The sequence below is a fragment of the Hyperolius riggenbachi genome, chromosome 3 (assembly GCF_040937935.1).
Source record: "Hyperolius riggenbachi isolate aHypRig1 chromosome 3, aHypRig1.pri, whole genome shotgun sequence".
Taxonomy (NCBI): domain Eukaryota; kingdom Metazoa; phylum Chordata; class Amphibia; order Anura; family Hyperoliidae; genus Hyperolius; species Hyperolius riggenbachi.
The window spans coordinates 414,292,774-414,312,276 of record NC_090648.1 but is presented as its reverse complement, the minus strand read 5'-3'; the positions used below and the strand labels follow the sequence as shown (position 1 = coordinate 414,312,276).

The 19,503-nt window shown below is 43.9% G+C and overlaps 1 protein-coding gene across 2 annotated transcripts in view; it reads right to left on the bottom strand.

Moving 5' to 3' along the window:
- NDFIP1 (Nedd4 family interacting protein 1) overlaps window positions 1-19,503 on the bottom strand; it is a 68,751-nt gene that overhangs the window by 11,809 nt on the left and 37,439 nt on the right. The window contains exons 2-5 of one of the 2 annotated variants that reach the window (XM_068277488.1): window positions 16,521-16,608; window positions 10,018-10,148; window positions 7,930-7,980; window positions 2,847-2,934 (exon numbers count right to left, since the gene is read on the bottom strand). In XM_068277488.1, the coding sequence (XP_068133589.1) occupies window positions 2,847-2,934; window positions 7,930-7,980; window positions 10,018-10,148; window positions 16,521-16,608 (358 nt within the window). The remainder of the gene's footprint in view (window positions 1-2,846; window positions 2,935-7,929; window positions 7,981-10,017; window positions 10,149-16,520; window positions 16,609-19,503) is intronic. The other variant, XM_068277489.1, reaches the window with a different exon arrangement.

Sequence of the window (19,503 nt, the reverse complement as noted above, 5' to 3'; positions counted from 1 at the left end):
CTCTGATCTGGCGTTCTCCGCCGCTGGCACCAGGCATTATTCATCTGGCATCGCCGAATAATGCGCGCTACCGTTCGCGTCATCAGAAGCTTACTGCGCAGTATGAAGATCTCTTGTACTGCGCAGTGAGCTTCTGATGACGTGGGCAGGAGCGAGCATGGCCGCGCAGCCGCAGTTGGACAGCGTGTCGCACTAGACCGGGAGCGGCGGCGGCAAACGGCAGATCGGAGGACGGCGTGGGACATTACTGCTACAGGGGGCTGATAGAAGCCCCAGGTAAGTGGCGGTTTTTATCCTTACCAAACCTCCACAGAACCCCTTTAAGCTTAGATTAGGACTGTGGTACTATCCTCATCACAGAGATGTTACACTACTACTTCTACGGGCCCAATCTAAAAGCTTAAAGGAATCCTGTGACGAGAGAAATATGGAGGTTTCTATCTTCTAAAAGGAAAAATGCAACTTGCCTTTCTAATTGATCCTTTCCTAGTTACGAATGCCGAAAAAATTACCAGGATTGAAACTCTGCACCCACTAGCTGCATACTTGTCTAAGGTCAGCAACAGAGAACTGCAAAGGGTCAGATGACAATCAGGAGCATACTTTTTTTTAAAAAAAGGTTAACAATGGTAGTCTCCAAATTTTTCCTAACACCAGTTTCCAGGCATGTGCATGGTAGGAGGGGTGTCTCTGGGTGCCCAAGCACCCCCACCCTTAATAATCCATAAAAAGTTGCCTTTGGTGGCAAAAAGAAAGCCCCGCCCACCACCCGCAGGAAATTCCTACCCCTCCTAGAACACTTTGGAGTAAAGTGGTTCCATACAGAAATCACCACAGCTGTGTGGAAGCAGGTAAGATAATGTCTCCCTGAAAGCAGTGACCTCTCCCTCCCCCAACATTCAGTGACCTCTCCCTCAACCTTGCACCCACAGTGACTTCTGCCTCCACCTAAGATCAATACTAAGCTCTCCCTCCCCAGCATTGGTAACTGCAGTGATCCTGCATCCCCCAGCACCCACACTGACCTCTCCCTTCCCCAGCACCTACATTGATCTCTCACCCCCCCCCCCCCCAGCACCTACATTGACTTTTCCCTCCCCTAGCAGCACCCTTTCTGTCCCCAGCAGCACCCATAGTGACCTCCCCCAGCACCTAAACCAGGCTTTCTCAACCAGGGTTCCCTGGAACCCCAGGGTTCCTTGAGTACTTTGCAGGGGTTCCTTGGCATTTTACCCCATCGTGGGGGAAGTATAATAGAGCACACTATAATAGGGGATACTGTAACAAGAAGCACTAAATTGGGGCAACAGGAGACGGTATAATGAGTGGCAGTGTAATGGGGTAGTGAAATAAACAGCCAAAATAAACAGCCACACATACTTTTAAAGACCATGCCTCCTGAAAAATAAATGCAGGGGTTCCTCGAGACCAAAAAACTGTTTGCAGGGGTTCCTTGAGATCCAAAAGTTATTTGCAGTGTTCCTCCATAGTAGAAAGGTTGAGAAAGGCTGACCTAAACTAACCTCTCCCTCCCTTTTGCATTTGTTAGATTTTTTTTCCCTACTGTAGCAACTTTTCTATAATTGGCCCTGAATATTACCATTTACAATTAATTATGTACTATGGAATGATTCACATGATGTTAAATTAGTTTAATTGCTCCTTTTGGTTGTAGGATTCCTCCCATTTTTTTTTCGCATTTTACATTTATTTTAATTGTTTTTATGTATTCAATATGTCATTGAATAAAATTGATGTATTGATTTTGCATACATTGGCTTGGGTTTCTTTTGCTTTATGCAAATATTATACAAATTTGTCTGTGGGGGTTGGGAAACTTCAGTCATAATTTAAATAAATGGGGCCAGTGACTTGCTATTAAATCCCCAAACACAGGCAGTATTCACATAACTTTCTTACTGTTGAACCCCCTGCAGGTTCTGATAGATTGGACTCAAACTACAATGGGTCTGTCCCATGGATGGTGATGATGTATATACTGGCACTATCCTTGGCATAAAACTCTTGTTCAAATCTGTCTGTTGCATTGGACAGGTCATAATAACATGTCTGACCTCTGTCCTGCGTCTATAAAAAAATAGTGCAGGTCAGGACTTCGTGTTTTGTCACTGCAACGGACACAACAGAAAAAAAACAAACATCCAGTGAAAATAATGTAATAAAAAAAGTGCTTCATTTTTACAATAATTATGTATAAATGATTAATTGATTTAGTCAGTGTTTTCCCAATGTAAAACTTTTCCTTTCCATAATTTACATTTTAACATTTATCACATGGTGACATTTTTACTGCTGGCAGGTGATGTCAGTGGAAGGAGATTGCTGGTTGCTTTTCTGGCAGTTGGAAACAGCTGTAAACAGTAAAACAGCTGTTATTTTCCACAATGTAATGAGGTTCACAGACCGGAAACTGTCAGGACCATGGTGCTGACATCACAATGTGGGAGAGGTTTCACCACAATATTATCCATACAGAGCCCCCTGATGGTCCGTTTGAGAAAAGGAAAAGATTTCTCATGGGAAATTGGGTATCAGCTACTGAATGGGATGAAGTTCAATTCTTGGTCATGGTTTCCCTTTAACATAGGATCTGAGGACACATCCATTCCTCTGTTGTGGGCCGTTCTGTGAAATGAACTAATGTTACCTGATACAGCCTTACTTATTTTAAAAGTATGGTAAGTGATACTACAACTTAAAACCTTTAACCTCCTTCTTCCACTAAACATACTGGAATGACCCTGAAGTGCAAGTAGGAATACAGTGGTGTGCATTAAACCTTCATATATTATACTAGTTTATTAACTGAAAGGCCATATACTTACTAAAGAATGTGAGCATAAAAATCCCATCATTTCCTATCCTGAGCTGATCTGCATCGTCAAAATCATCTCGTGCCACAAAGTCGTCATCCTGCCACGGAAAAATAGACGTCAGTTACAGCAGATATCTACATAAAAATAATCTTTCTGGATACGATAAAATCATAACTAGCTCTGAACATGATCAGATAATGAAACTAACAAAACGTCTTTTTACAGCCAAGAGAGAAAAAACAGCACACAATGAAATCTGATGTCATTTAACTGAAAATGAGTTTATAAAAGTTGCCAAAATATGGGCTAATACCAATATTTCCCTTCCAAGACACATTGACTTTGGGCTAGTTCACACCAAAAATCGATAAGTGGAATTGTGTAAACACGTAGCGCTTATTCTAGCGATTTGCAGAAGCGATTTCTGGTGTTTGTCTAGCGATTTTCTATTTATGCCTAGTTATTTTGTAGCTTTTGCGTTTAGCGATTTTGTAGTTCTTGTGGCAAAACAGGAAGTACACTTTGACCTGGAAGTGAACAGCTCCCCCCCCCCCCCCCCCCCCCCCCCAAAAAAAAATTTGCTCTGTTCAGCAATAAAGGAATCGATTTTCCGATCACTTCTCTTCTTGATCTGAAACGGATCAGACATGTCGGAAATAATTAGCCAGTTCCCGTCGATCGGATAGGAAATTCCATTGTGCGTTGCCAGCATAACACACGCTGTCATTTAAAACAGAGATAGACTTTTTCCACTAGGTAAAAAATTTAAGCACGAAGCAAAACAAAAGTAGGTAATTTATAAACACTTCTGGGTACATGAGAGATGAAGAGGACAGACAATAGTATAACCTGATGGGTTGTTGCGAGTTCCCTCCCACAGTTCATTGGGTTTTGGCACAGAAAAATTTACATATAAAGTTTTTACTGGGCGTTTTCATTTTGGGACTGCATACCATACTGACTGAGATCAGATAGCACTGTGGACTAGAATAGTGATCACATAGGTAATTCCAGGGCTGTGGAGTCGGAGCAATTTTGGGTACCTGGAGACGGAGGTTTCATAAACAGACGTCTGAGTTGGATGATTTTTTAACCAAATCCGTAGCCTTTGTAAAAATTAGACTACAGAGTCGGAGCAATTTAGGGTATCTGGAGTCTGAGTCGGTGGTTTCTTAAACTGAGGAGTCGGATGATTTTTGTACCGACTCCACAGCCCTAGATAATTCAGTGTTCTCCCCAGGCTCTTTTAGCCAGGCGCTCCACCCGGCTAATTTTGGTAAGTACACGGCTGTCATCGACTCACCTCCTCCTATGCTGTAAGCAGAGTTGCTCACAGAAACACTGGCTCTGCATTCTCTCACCTTGCCCCACCCGGCTAATATTTCATGCCACCCGGCTAATATTTCATGCCACCCGGCTGGAAAAAAATTTTTTGGGGAGAACAATGTAATTCTAGTGAATATTGCACCTCTACTCCTCCTTTGCCCTGACTGTGATTTTTAAACCTGCTCCTACACCATTACTAACCTAATCGTATTGCCTTTACCTAACCATAACCTCTCTGTTTCACACAGGGCTGTGGAGTCGGTACAAAAATCATCCAACTCCAACTAAGACTTCTGAGTTTATGAAACCACTGACTCCGACTCAAATTCTGACTCCAGGTACCCAAAATGGGTCCGACTCCTCGACTCCGACTCCTTAGTTTAATACTTACCAGGGCTGTGGATTTGGTACAAAAATCATCCGATTCCGACTCCCACTCCCCAGTTTATAAAACCACTGACTCCAACTCCAGGTACCCAAAATTGCTCCAACTCCGAGACTGCACAGACCTGGTTTCACAACATGTATTTATCACCTCATCTATAAAACATTACAGCATTTTCTGAGCTTGGATAAAAAAACAAAACAAACAAAAAAACAATTAAGTTTTAACTGATTAACTGCACTTCGATATTAATTTTCTTGCCTTATTTTTAGAACTTTATTCTTGCTGTGTGCTCAAGGGGTTTATATAGAGAAGAAGAAAAAGTATGAACAACAGTTCATTGAAAACATTTTTTGAATCGAGCTCTGTATTTCTACTAGGTGCTGGGAATATCTGTGGCATCTGTTTATCTACAACTACAAACATTTGACTTCTTGCCTTTCCAGAAATACTGCTTTTGTTGCTTTATTTAGAAGTGAACTATCCTGCTATTCAAATCAAATCTAGTTATGTGGGTTGCCAAATGTAAAAATATGAAAATAAAAACTACATGAGCATGAAACAAACTGTCACATGCATGCTTTAATTCAGAGCCTTGCCTCTATACCAGGGATATGGAGTCGGAGTCTGAGCAATTTTAGGTACCCGGAGTCGGTGGTTCATAAACTGAGGAGTTGGAGTCCGGAGTCGTAGTCAGATGATTTTGTATAAAATCTACAGCCCTGGGAACGAAGGAGTCGGAGACAAGGAGTCGGAGCCATTTTGGGTACCCGGAGTTGGAGTCGGTGGTTTCATAAACTGAGGAGTTGGAGTTGGAAGATTTTTGTACCAACTCCACAGTCCTGCTCTATACATGACACACATGCCCCATGGGGTGCTTAGTTTGGGCTCAGGGTATACTTGTACTTGTCACAGGCTATCCATTACAGTTAGGCTCGGTTCACACTGCAACTCAAAATGGACGATTTGGATTGCAGCGAAGCACACAAACTGACAGTCTAAGCAAACTCAACAAACTCCTGATGAGTTTCGTGATGGAAAAACATCCACTCCGGATACCAAGCGGACACAAAACACCACCGGAGCAGACACTGTACTGTCCACACCGAACCTGACCGTTCGTGATCCGGCTCGAGGTGAATAGGGCTGTGGAGTCGGTACAAAAATCACCCGACTCAGACTTCTCAGTTTATGAATCCACCAACTCCAACTCCTTCACTCAGATTCATCTAATTTAATATAACAATCGTGTGTAAAAAGATTCACTGAGCCCAATATCAACCAGGGCCTGAGATATAGTCCCTTCACCTTGCAGAAAAAGGCCTCCGATATAGAAACAGACATTGCCGACATCATCATCTGTTGGTGGGGAGAAAAGGAAGGGGGGAAATCACTTGTGTGCTGAGTGGTACGGCCCTGCAGCTTGGCCTTAAAGCTGCAGTGGCCAATTTCAAGAAAAAGGGCTTGGTCTTTAGGGGGGTTAACACTGCGGTCCTCAAGTGGTTAACAAGGCAATTTTTTTTTTCCCCCCAGAAATGGGATTTTAGGTTCCTTTTAGCCTCCACAATCGTGGTGGCTCTCCAAAGCCCGGTTGGGCACCCTGTTTCAATAACATTAACAGATATTGACATAAAAGTTGCAAAATAACACCAGCACTACAAAATTAAATAAGTAAATGCCACCACACAGTCACTGTTTCTTCTGATCAGTCAATAAATTTAAAGCAAAAGCAGCAGGTGCAATCTTAACATCACTGTGGTGAAAACAGTGGGAGCCCCTGACAAAGTGAAGGGGAAACCAGTTGGGCGGAGCAGAGGCAGCCAATGTGATTTATTATTATTATATTTTATTTATATAGCGCCAACATATTCCGCAGCGCTTTATTTAGGAGTCTGAAATTTTACACACTGATGGCGATTCCGGTCTATTAACTATATTGACCCAATATGCAAGTCTGTATATATTTATTGTGTGAAATAAAGCATTTTTTTGAGTTTTAAGTAGTATACACTTAGATTTATACCTGTCACCGTATCTATTGGGAGAACTCTACATGTTTGGAAGGAAATAATTGCTAGGACATTAATGCTTAAGGAACACTATCAAACCAATTGTTCTAAAATGACAATGTACAAATAATGTCCAAGTAGCTGTGTAAACATTTTCCTACTTTATCCTACTAATATCTCATTTGCAGAGGTATGAATCTCTGCAGTCTGACATTCTAAGAACAGTGTAATATTGAAGCGGAGTTATATGAAATGCCTCTGGTGTCAGGTTTCTCATACTATTACAAATGTTTATGTTGCACATAAGATACATTTCCTCTGCTTTCTGAAGTCAGCTCTCAGAGACTCTCTCTCACACACAGGGTTAACAGATGTAGCGTGAGGGAGTTTCCCTCCTCTCATGGTTCACTCAGCTGTCAGATTTGAAGACACAGAAGAGTGCTTACTGTTATCAAATTCCTGTCAAAGAGATAAGCATTGAAATGTATACACCTGTACTTAACAGCACTTCCCAAACTATTCCCATCTCAACTGAAAAAAAAACCATGTTAGGGCCCGTTTCCACTAGTGCGGTGCGAATCGCTGGGATTCCACCGCTGACAAAATCGCATGCGGATGCGATTCCGCATGCGATTTTTGCCGCGATTTCGCATGCGATTTCGCATAGGCAGGCTATCAGCGATTTTAACCATGTCACTGCCTGGCTCAATGTACGTTTTCCCCTATTAAATACATTGCCTGCGAATCGCCTGCATTCCACATGCAGGCGAATTCTGCAGGCCCTACCGTGCAGAAAAATCCTGCACAGAAAAACGCACCAAAAAACTGACAAGTGGAAACAGTCTCATCCACTTGTATTAGTTATGCGAATCCGCATGCAGACAACGCATGCGGATTCGCTCTAGTGGAAACGGGCCCTTAATCAAAAGTGTTCCTAAGAAATTGGGACTAACACGCTTACAACTCTGTAGTTAAGGCTACTTCCATTAGGGTAAGAGTCTGCCTGTGTGTTGGTGACAAGATACACCAACTGTTTTGACCACAGTGATAAGAAAGATTGCCCCCAGAGATATTGCCTTACAGGTAATGGCATCTGCATCAGTATCAGATCTTGTAGAAAGGGAAAAATAAATGCTACTGGTACATACACAAAATGCAAAAATCAAACATTCACAGATATAAACCTATTTTAGATTATATATTTTGTCGAAAGATAACATGTGCTAGCCAGGCTTAACTCAATGCTACCAGCATTGCCTCAGTCTATATAAACTCTAAAATATATGAAAGCACATAGAGGAATACAGACTGCAACTAGTGGTCATACAGTACAGACAGCAGTTTCTAGATAAGGCAGAAGCATGTGCCATACCTCCAATGAGACTGGGAAGAAGTCATCCAAGTCATCCAGTCTCTCTCTGTGCTGAGTGAGAGCAGATAACAGCCAGAAAGGATAAACTGTCACAGACATTCACCAACGGTTTGCTCTTAAAATGCCATTTTTATTGGAAACTGAATGACACCTGTCCTAGTTCAAAATTTATTTCTATGTTGAACTAAATAGACAAGTTCAATAATGGTCATCTTATACCAATCGGCTATCTGCCAAGAAATGTATTCTAATCTACAGAAGAACAATGGTTTAATTTAGCTCAAGTTCAAAGTGTGTACAGGCCCTTACACACTAGCAGCTGTGCAGTGATAGTCCTACATTGCATGATTTGTGATAAACTGCAGGGGCTAGTTAGCCATTAGTTGCCAATCACTTATTTAAAATAAACCCAAAAATGGTTCTTCAAAAGAGGTCATTGTCAACAAATATACTACCTGAACTTTTCTGTATATAGATGACACATTACCTTCCTTTCTCTCAGAACAGATCATACTCTGGTTTCTCTTCAGATCGTATAAATCTTTCGCCTTTACTCTCAGAACAGTTCAACTTTCCTATGCAACCCATGATGTATTACAAGATTTTGAGATTTGCATAGACACGCCTATCCCCATAGGATAATTCTTAAATACAACAAACTTCTGGTTGGGCTGGGTTATCCTTCAGCCCTCAATCCATCTGAATCATGTATAATGCTGGGCATACACGGCTTGATTTTGCCGCTCGATTCTCCCGCTCGATCATTTCGCAGCTTGATTACGCAGTCAATTCTCTTACCTTCCGCTTGTTTTTCTTATCTTTTTCCATTCACTTCAATCTGGAATCGAGTGGTGAAACTATCGGGTGGGAGATCGGACAAGTCAAAAATTCTCTATCGAGCCATCTTAATGGCTCAAAATCGAGCCGTGTATTCCCAGCATAACAGACAACCAGAGCTTGTTCAACCACAGTGCAATTGATAACGGACACTGGCCGAAATATGCTGGTTTCCTCTATGTACTCTGCAATTGCACAGCAATAGGAAAATTCCCATGGTTAGTCAAGCTTTGGTTGTCTGTTATGCTTAAAGTGTACCACTCTCTGTTCGCCCAAAAGTGGCCCAGAAAAACCCTACGGTCATGGCCAGTTGGTGCAGGCGCAGTCTGGCCAGACACGCTCCCCTGTCTTGATCCCAATGCCAGGAGCAGAATGCTCAAGGCGACGTGAACACGTCCAGGCCACGCATGTGCAGTTGGCCCTGGGCAGGAGGACTTTCCAGGCCAATTGCAGAGAAACGTAGAGCGAGATGAGGACGCTGTGGGAGCGATCAGGCTGGAAGGGGCTGTAGGAAGCCCCCGGTATGTATATTTTATGGCGGGGGCACCATCTCAGGTTCCCTGTTCACACGCTAGATAAAACTCAGCCGCAGAATAAAATTCTGCCAAGAATCCAGCATGTGTACAGCAGGCCCCAACACCTCTTGGCTGCTTGCCCAGAGATAATAGTAAATCACTTTGCCTGAGAAATGGCCAAAAGCATTGTTCTCCCCCACTTACTCGACTCTCGCGTGACATCACTCCCGTACCGCTCTGTCGTCCTTCTGCCCCCACCCAAGAGGCTTCCCAAACTCTCATCGAGCCCTCTGCTTTCCGCTAGTACACTCATCTTCTTCAGGGTTGCCCATCCCCTCACTGTACAAGCGTGGCAGCACTGTGCAAGCACTGCTAAAGTTGGTGTCTGTGCAGTAGCACGGAGCCACCCATGCAAAGTGCAAAAATCTGTGCTTCTGTGCAGGGGCAGCCCGTACTTTGAGACTGCACTCATGTAGCACAGAAAGGGAGAAGTGTAAGAAAATCGGGGAAGACTTTGGACTATCCAGAGGCATGCCTTTACAGAAGTATGTATGTAACTTTTTGACCTCGCTTCAAGTACCCTCTAATGGCTGCACTGAATAAGGTATTACAGCCATTGCCCCCTCCTAGCCCCCATCCATTTACCTTCTTGGTCCCCAAATGCAGAAATTATCCACTCCCCCGCTTTAGTAAAACTGCAACAAAAGGAGTCTAGGTAAAGGCAGAGAGCACTTACCCTTCCAGGAACTAAAGGTATTGTGGCTTCTACCTTGGTCCTCTCTGCTTCATCGTAACTAGGGAGTGAAGTTGCTACATTGTAAGAAGGTGGTTTCGGGAAACCTGGCTCATCTTTGTAGTCAAAAAATGCTGCAAAGTGATAACAAAAGACAAAACACCAATAAGAAAACCATTTCACGTAAAACAAGTGGAAAAAGGAATATAATTTCCTGGCCGCGGCTGGGCAGTCCGCCTGGCCGCGAGTGCGGCTGCGCAGCTCTAGGGCCAACCCCCCGAACCACGCACTGTAGCGTGGATCGGAGGGGTTGGCCCTAGAGCTGCGCAGCCGCACTCGCGGCCAGGCGGACTGCGCAGCTGCGGCCAGAGGAAGCGGCCATATTGGGAGCGGCACGAGAGCCCGACCCTGCCTGTGGGGTCGCGATCGGCACGGGGGGGTGATCTCAGGAAGGGGACCCGGCGGAACTGCACGGAGGGCGCGGACGGCGTCCTCCATGCATTTAAACATCTTGCAGGTACTTGGCTTTTTTTAGCCGTTTTGGCCTCGTAAGTCCTTTAAGAAAACATCAAAAACGATTCTACTATAAATCAAGGAGTCCTCTACCGCTTTATCGAAATGCTACTTCTCCATTCGTCCTGCCAGCAGTATATTTTCTTTCCCCTCCTCATGTTTGTGGTTTGCCAAAGGAAGCAACATCGCTAGAAACCACCACAAATTTGATTGCATCCTCCTACGGCTTTATCTCCATCACGTGTCAAACTCAAGGCCGCGGGCCTATTCTGGCCCTCCTTGCCATTTTATGTGGCTCTCTAAACCTTCAGATGTGCAGTATTGTATGTCTGCTTCTATGAAAGCAGGAAGTAGACAAAGTGCAGATTTATTTTAGGATTTGTATCAGCTGTAACAAAGAAATGTTTTTCTTTAAAGGTTATTATGCTGATGCGTATCTTTTAGAGCAGAGAGGAAGTTCTGAGTTCAGGTCCGCTTTAAAAGATTATTATTATTTATTGTATTTATAAAGCGCCAACATATTACGCAGCGCTAGACATTAATTTAGGTTGATCGTACACTGCCTTCACTTTCCAAAGAGCATACCAATGACAGGGTTTCTGGTTGAAACATTGCAAAACAGAAATGTGCCTTCTTAAAACAAAGTATTTGCAATTATTTAAGTTGGAGTGTGAATATGAGGACTACCACAATGCATCACTGCTGAATATGCAAATTGTCCCTGTAAGCCAAATGTACCCCCCAGAACCGCTGGAATGCAATGATGTGTCAGCTTGGTCATTTTTAGCCCCTTACATACTCCTAGGTGTTCTGGTTCACCATGAGCTGGCTGGGCAATCTGTAACTCTGGTTAAAACATTATCAGTCTGAACCAGGATGTAGCAACTGCCCACAGGAAAACAAAACTGGCATGGGGCCTCCTCCTTTGAGCCAAACTCCCCCATGTGGCTGGTAAAACACACACCTACACACATTTCCCCCAGGCACCCTGTCCCGACATTGTACAGTAGCGAAGCAGAACAGTATAACATTTAACTGCTCCAGCAGGGCTTTGGACCTCTTCTGTTCTAACTGGTAGCTGCATGCTCTATGCTTGCAAACCTCCAGCGCCCAATCACATGGCATGTACTGGGAGCCAGAGGTATGTAGAATAGCATGTGGCTGACCAAGGCAGCACTGGAGTGTGCTGCCCAAAAACCGTATTCCATACTCCAGATAAGGTATATCAAATAATTTATACAGAGGTAGTAGTTTACTGGTATCTCACAATTTCATATCCATCCATCTATGTGAGGGTGACTAATCTAGTGGAAATCTATTACCCAATCAACTCTCAAGGTGGTCATTTATCTAGCGATTTTGTGTCCTGACATTAGGCAGACAGAATCAGCAGCGGCGTGAGGCCAATTTCTGAAAGATTGCATGCTAAAATCGATCGGTGGTGTATGGGCAGACTGCGGTGTATGGGCAGCCAACAGATCTCTCTCCGATCAAATTCATTCAGAGACAGATCTGTCTCTTGGTTGATCTCTTAATATATATTGTGGGTACTGTCCTTTAAAACTTAAAGGCAAAAAAGTACAGTCCACGTAGTGGGTGTGCCACTATAGCCATAAAATCTATGTTGCAATAAGTACTGGACTTTATGTAATATATCAAAAGCATTTGCACAACAATGCAGTGTGTCTCAAAGATAATACAAAAACTTTATTGATACAAAACACACAACTTGACATGAAAAAAAATCTGTGTAACTTGAATAAAAAAACTCAATAAAGGCTTATTCAAATTGAATGGCTGGCAGAAAAAAGGACCATATTAGTAGAATTTGCATAATGGTTGAATTGGCAACGACACTAGTCCGTTTCGGGCTAAATATGCCCTTCGTCGGGCCAAATAAGCGAATTTACAATTTCTGCGAGGCGTCAGCCATCGTAAGGAGCCAAGAGAGCAAAGCTCGGAGAAAGGCACCTGAGCCTAGCAGGTACACAATGTGCAAATCCGCTGGCACTACATAGAGGAGGCAGCTAGGTGTGGAAATTCTACCAATATAGTCCTTTTTTCTGCCAGCCAAACAATTTGAATAAGCATTTTGCAATCTTGGTTGATTAAGTGATCTTAAATTGATCTCCTGTAGAGGGAGGGGAGCCTGGGGATCAAGTCTTATTGTGCTACACTCCAATGAGTGGTACAGTGCTAGCAATTCTATTGGCACTTCATAGATTTCTCCTGAAATGCAATAGAGACGAGTTGGCAATGTGATTGAGAACTGATGCCTAGCTGATGAATTTTTGACAGAGAAGGGATCAAGAACTTCCCATGTTGGGTCAATTTTGACATCTATGGCTAAGCTTTAAACAGAAGAAGCGTGGAAGATAAGAGTCCGGGAAAAGTCAGGTGTAAGTGTCAAATTGGGCTAAAGGCTTATTATGGTAGGGGAATTGGAATAGAGTCCTTTAGCTTAATCAGCAGAGCTACAAAACAAACACTTTCTTCCGGTCACACCACCACCTTGCAGACACGGCCTTATACATCACTTAAAGAGTACCCGAGGTGGGTTTGAAGAATGTTATCTGCATACAGAGGCTGGATCTGCCTATACAGCCCAGCCTCTGTTGCTATCCCAAACCCCCCTAAGGTCCCCCTGCACTCTGCAATCCCTCATAAATCACAGCCACGCTGCTGACAAACAGCTTGTCAGAGCTGACTGTGTTTATCTCTATAGTGTCAGTCTGCTGCTCTCCCCGCCTCCTTCAGAACTCCGGTCCCCGCCTGCATCCCTTCCCTCCCTGCTGATTGGAGGGAAGGGATGGGGGCAGGGACCGGAGCTATGCAGGAGGCGGCGGAGCAGCCGAGACTGACACTACAGATGTAAACACAGCCTCACAGCACGGCTGTGATTTATGGGGGATTGCAGAGTGAAGGGGGACCTTAGGGGGGTTTGGGATAGCAACAGAGGATGGGCTGTATAGGCAGATCCAGCCTCTGTATGCAGATAACATTCTTTAAACACACCTCGGGTTCTCTTTAAGGTGGCCATACATCAGGCAACTTGGCGGCCGATCGACTATCCAGTTTGATTATTATAAACAAATTGAATGAAAATCGGTGCTGCCAAGTGCATGCCCGACCGACAAAGAGACCAATTTCGGGATGGAAATTGGTTGCATAGTCGATTGCGCATGCTGTAAGATGTGGAGCCGAAGTTTGTTGGTCGGGTGCGCGGAGGGAACGGCGTACAATTTCCCAATGATAAACAAAACCATCTGCCACCTTGTCACTGTGTAATGTAATGTCCCCGGTGTGAAGGATACATTACCTGACTGCAGCCTCTGCTTTTCCTGCGCAGGCTTCCGGGATTCCTCTTATGCATACATGCAAAACCCACATGGTTTCCTGACTTTACACACGCGCGCCCTTACTAAGAAACCACTTGGGGTTCATGTGTATGTGGAAGAGGAATCCCGGAAGCCTGCGGGGGACAAGCGGAGGCCGCGGAGAGGTAATATATAAATTTTGGCACCGGGGGTAAATTACATTAGGGGGCACATTGGCAAGGCACACAGGGCCGATTCTGGATCTATTTCATGCTGAAATTGATTGGGAATCGATCTGTGGTGTATGGGCAGCTGACAGATCACTCTCTTATCAGATTCGAAAAGATAGAGATTTGTCTCTTGGTCGAATCTGCCGATACAAAGCTAGATCTATGGGCACCTTAACCCTTTTTCACTTACTCAGCATGCGCAAGAAAGATGGTAGTAGGAGGGGGCGAGGCAGCAGGCAGACTATCTCAAAATTCATTCTAGCTGCAAGGACATGAATTAGGTGCAAGCCAGACCATCAGACCAAAACAGGGAGAGCAACTACAACCAAAATAGGAAAATAGCACAATAGTGAGCCCAAAATTCAAGCAATATCCAAATTGAGGATCAACCAAAATCAGGATTTAAATCAATGGAACTAGAGCCTTGCCAGAGCTAATCAGTTTGGTAACTTACTGTCAATTAATGGGCCACTGACCATTTATAGTGTACCTGAGGCGAACCTGGGGTACGAAAATACATACATACCCAAGAAGAGGGAAGCCTCTGGATTCTACAGAGGCTTCCGACGCGACTTCTGGATCCCTGCAGCTGAGCATGGATCCCCCTCCCCAAATATTACCAACAAGTGCTCGTCGGTGCGCTAGAAGAGCGTGGCCCCGATGTTAATGAGGGTCTTGACAAACAGCAGCAGGAGCGATGAGGACCCAGGAAGCCTATATAGGGATCCAGAGACCTCCCACTTCAGGTATTTCCTATTTGATGTGAGCCCCAACTCGCAAGCTAGTAAAAACAGCGGAGATTTGGGCGCAGCTGGCACCAGCATAGGCCAGAATAGTAATTACAGCTATAGCGGCGCTCAGTGAGTAATTTGGGCGCCGTCACAAGACAGAACACAAATTATGAAAGAAACACTTATTTGGCCATCAGCAATAGCTGGAAGCCGAATTACATAATTCCCCACTATCCATGGCGGCCTGCAGGAGGAATAGTATTAAACACTGCCTAAACTTGTGCAGGAGCAGGGTTAGCCGTTTATCGGCTTTACCCTGCACCCAAATCTCACGGCGGTTGTTTAATAGATACGTCCAGCTCGGGTTTACTTTAAATACTATTTGATCCTTTCACACATATAAAAACAGAAGTGCACTTGATGCATGTGACATAACTGGTTTTGAATCTAACCAAAGTAGATATTTCATATGCAACCAATATGTAGATGAAGCCAGTTCTGTAGACTAGTTCAAGGAGCAGGAGCAGCATGAGATGTGGGGTCCACAGCTTTGTACTGCACTGAGGAGTAGAAAGCTTACAGAATTCTATAATGCCTGATACACACCATGCAATTTCCCAGATAGACAGGTTAAATAGATTATTTCCGACAGGCCTGATCTGATTTCCGATAATTTTTCTGATCGATTTTGTATAGAAGTGATTGGAATGGATCAGAAAAAAAGATTGGAAATCTGATTGGGCCTGTTGGAAATAAATTATTACACCCGTCTGACGAAAATGAAATTGTGTGTACCAAGCATTAAGCCTCATACATACGCCTGACCCAAGTCGGCCATTAATGACTGCCTTCGCCGACAATCAGGTGTGTGTACAGCAGTCGGCGATCACCCAACAAATCCGCTGGGTGGTCCTACTCAACCCCACCAATGCCGATCCCCCTCTTCGCACTGCTCCTCCTCCCTGCTCACGGACTGCTTGCTGTCCCTCCCTCATCACGCAACACAGCGTGTATGCGGCCCAGCCCAATGATGTCGCAAGGGGCTCAGGTCCTGATCCCCGATGGGCGACATGCATTAATGTGTATGCAGCCTTAGAAATCTGACCCAATACTGAATGGGGCAATGTGGTAAATGATTAATCTGAGGTGGTTATTGATCATTGTTCACATCTAGGATACGGTATGCCCAGTTAGTTTAGCATATGGATGAACAACAAAGAAATATGAAGTACTAATCAGTTTCAGCCTTGGCCCTGAATGGCCACCTGAGGGATTGAGTGCAAATTGCTGCAGGTTGACAGCCCTTGCACATTTGTACGAGGCTTTATGCTGGAAAAACACGAGTCTTTTCACCATATTTACTGGCCGATCGATTTTCAAATTGTTTTTCATTGATGTCTATGAGAAACTCAATCAGAAAATCAATTGAAATCAGATCGGACCTGTCGGAGATGATCTATTGAGCCATCTATCTGCCAAAACAAACCTTGTGGTGTATTCCCAGCATTAGGATCCTATGAAGATATCACTAGCCAGGTGCGGTCATTGTTCTCCTTTCCCTTGCCATAGACATAAGTAAAAGATGTGCATACTCACCAAAGCAGATGCAAAGTTCCAAAGATCACTGAACTGTTCCTAGTTGTGTCATCCTTTGCTGTCTATTTAAATTATCTTAATCTGACAAACTATAAAAATGAAGAGAAAAGCCAACTGACCTGCATTGTCACCAGCAATGCTGCTGTAAGGAGGAGGAGCATCTGACCCCCCCTGGGGATTTTCTACAGGCTCCTCTTCATTCTGTAACTGCAAGAAACACATATAGGTAATTAATAGGGAGTTGCTTATATTAGCAGAACAATGGTTATTTTCATGGTGTCAGTACAGGAAATACTGTAACAGCAAGCAGAAGAGGAAAATTCAATGACCAAACATTCAGCTTTCCAGTTTAAGGTTGATTAGTACATCCTGCAAACTGGCACATGTACGTTCACAATGAGTAAACTATTATGAAAGCTGCACATTTCAGACTATTTACAAAGCCATCATGTCAATCACCACCACATTTCCTGTTATCCTTGGTGACTCCACACCAGGACTTAACGTGCTACACATGCGCAATATGTCCGTGCTGCACCCCTGTGGGCGCGCAGTGATGTCACAGGACAGGAGCGCGCTCACTTTCCCTGCTCCTGTGTCCTGGCGGGCCACTCCAGTGAGCATCAGATGCTGAGTGGAGACAAGGGGGATCAAGCGCGCGCTCCTGTCCTGTGACATCACTTTGCATGGCCAAAGGGGAGTAGAATGCACATACGCGTCACAGTTTGTCCGGGTTTGGAGTCGCCGAGGATAACGGGACTAAGTGTAGGAGTATGGCGAGTGACAAAGGGGAATGGGAGGCAAGGTGAGTATTTGCTTATACCTGGCATCCTTTAAAGGAAATAAATGTTAGCCTCCATATTTCCGTCACCTCAGATGTGCTTTAAAGACCCATCTTCAGGTAGATTTTTTTTAAATGTCTTTAAATTTAATAAAACATTTTAAAACAAACAGTTATGCATTTTACTGCAGCTTTCGTAAAACAAAATGAAATTGTGTGCTATACCAGTTTATAAATCCTCTGCAACCTCCTACTGCCTTAATTGTCTGCTCAACTCCACCTCCAGTCAGTCTGCAGCATGCCTCTTGATGGGATGTGAGACTGCAGGGAGGTATAGCAGGTATAGCTTTAGAAAAAAAAAGAGAAATCACTCCGCCCCCTTCAAGTCCATGTGACTAAAAAGGTAGTGTTTCCGGCAGACTGTGTGTGAGCTGAGCAAAATTAATTGTTGTAAAAGGCATTATCCTTTGTGCATTTTGCTAAAGAAGTTTTTTGTTTTTTTTACAAAACCATTTACCGGTATACATAATTTAAAGCAAATCTTAAGTAAAAAAAAACATTACTTAAAAGGGTACTGAGCAGCTTGTTATTACTTTTTTTTTTAAATTAAAAACCTCCCAATAAGTTGTGTGCTGAGGAGGATGCAGGGGGGGGGGGGGGGGGCGGCACCATTAATTACCTACGAGGGTGCTGCACCTCACCTTCTGTGAGCATTTGCGATTCCCAGCAGGGGTTACATGCACACCACAAATTGTAGTCTGGGAGATGAGAGTACAGTGCTCCAGTTGAAATCTCCCAGCACACACTGCAGTAAGCTTGACTCCCCTCCCCCTCCGAATTTACAAATGCCTACAGAAAATGCAGTAGTTCAAGGAGATGGAGGATCCTGAACAGGCCGGGGACCAGAGGAGCAGCACAACAAAAGTAAGTAATGGTGCTCCCTCCCACCCTAAGTGGCACACACTTATGAACCTCCCTTATTGGGAGGTCTGTTTTTTTAAAAAGTAATAAAATACTACTCTGTAAACTTTAAGTTATAATACATAAGTATGTAGATGGATGGCTCTGGGTCTGTCATGTTGCTCCTGCACTGTCCCCAGGTACTCTTCATGCAGCTTTTCGGAACTACTCATGTCCTCAAGTAGTACTGAAGACAAGCGCAACCGTACTGTACATACAGAAGTCCGGGCTCACACATGCGCAGTATGGAAGCACTAGTCTTCAGAACTACTTGGGCTCGCAATTAGCTCCAAAGGCTGCGCGAGGAAGCTATTCAACCAAGCAAGCAATGCGAATTAGCATTCATGGAGAAGGGGGAGGAACGAGAGGACAAAGCAAGGCCTAGGAAGGCTCTAGGATATCCCGAGCCATTCCACTATATAGGCATATATGACATATGAAAGCAATTTTTTGCTTCAGATTACCTTTGAATTAAAGCTTTACCAAATCTACATACAAATTGTCCCTGGACTCAATCTGTAAAATACCATTGTTCCACAGCACACTGTAAAATGTAACATTGCTGTGCTGGGTCAAACTGACCTTTAAAACTGGCATGCCATGATGTCATAAATCATGTGGTTGGCAACTACATGTAATAAATCACAACCACCACCAAAGGTTTCCATAGAATTAATCAAGAAGGCACTTCTTAGGAAACTAAATGTTGTAAATGGAATTTATAAAACATCTTTGCAAGGCAAAATAGAACTAAATATGAGAAGAAGGCAGAAAGGAGTGTGTAAAGGAAGGGAGACAGACCATTTTGAACCTCATGGCCAATGTCATATAACCTCATGGCCAATGTCAACTTCTTTCTAGACCTGTGGGAAATGAGCCAAGTGTGAAGAGTGCATACTTTGCAGGTGCAATCATCTCCTCCAGACATTAGGGATGCAGAAATCGAGCTAGAATATTTTACCCCAGATCTATAAATCAGGCTAAGTTCACAGTGGCCACTGCATTCCTTGGTGACAGCAGGAACGAAAAGTAATGGATTGGGAAAGCAGCACCGCAAGTTATCCATGCATTCCGTTGCATACAGTGAAGCATACCATCAAAACACATCCTTCACGGTACTGTTAATGCGGACATTATATGGTAAATGCACTGCATGCAGTGCGTAGGGATACCACACTCCACGAGGCCCCAACGCAACAGCCACACTGTAAACGCTGCACCGCTTTTGAAATGCAACGCAGTGCAACATTTTGCATTACATTGCAGCTATTATGTTGCACCGCAATGTCCCACAGTGAATGTAGCCTTAGACACACTGGGCTTGATCTCCCAAGAGATGGACAATTTGTAGTTAAATACAT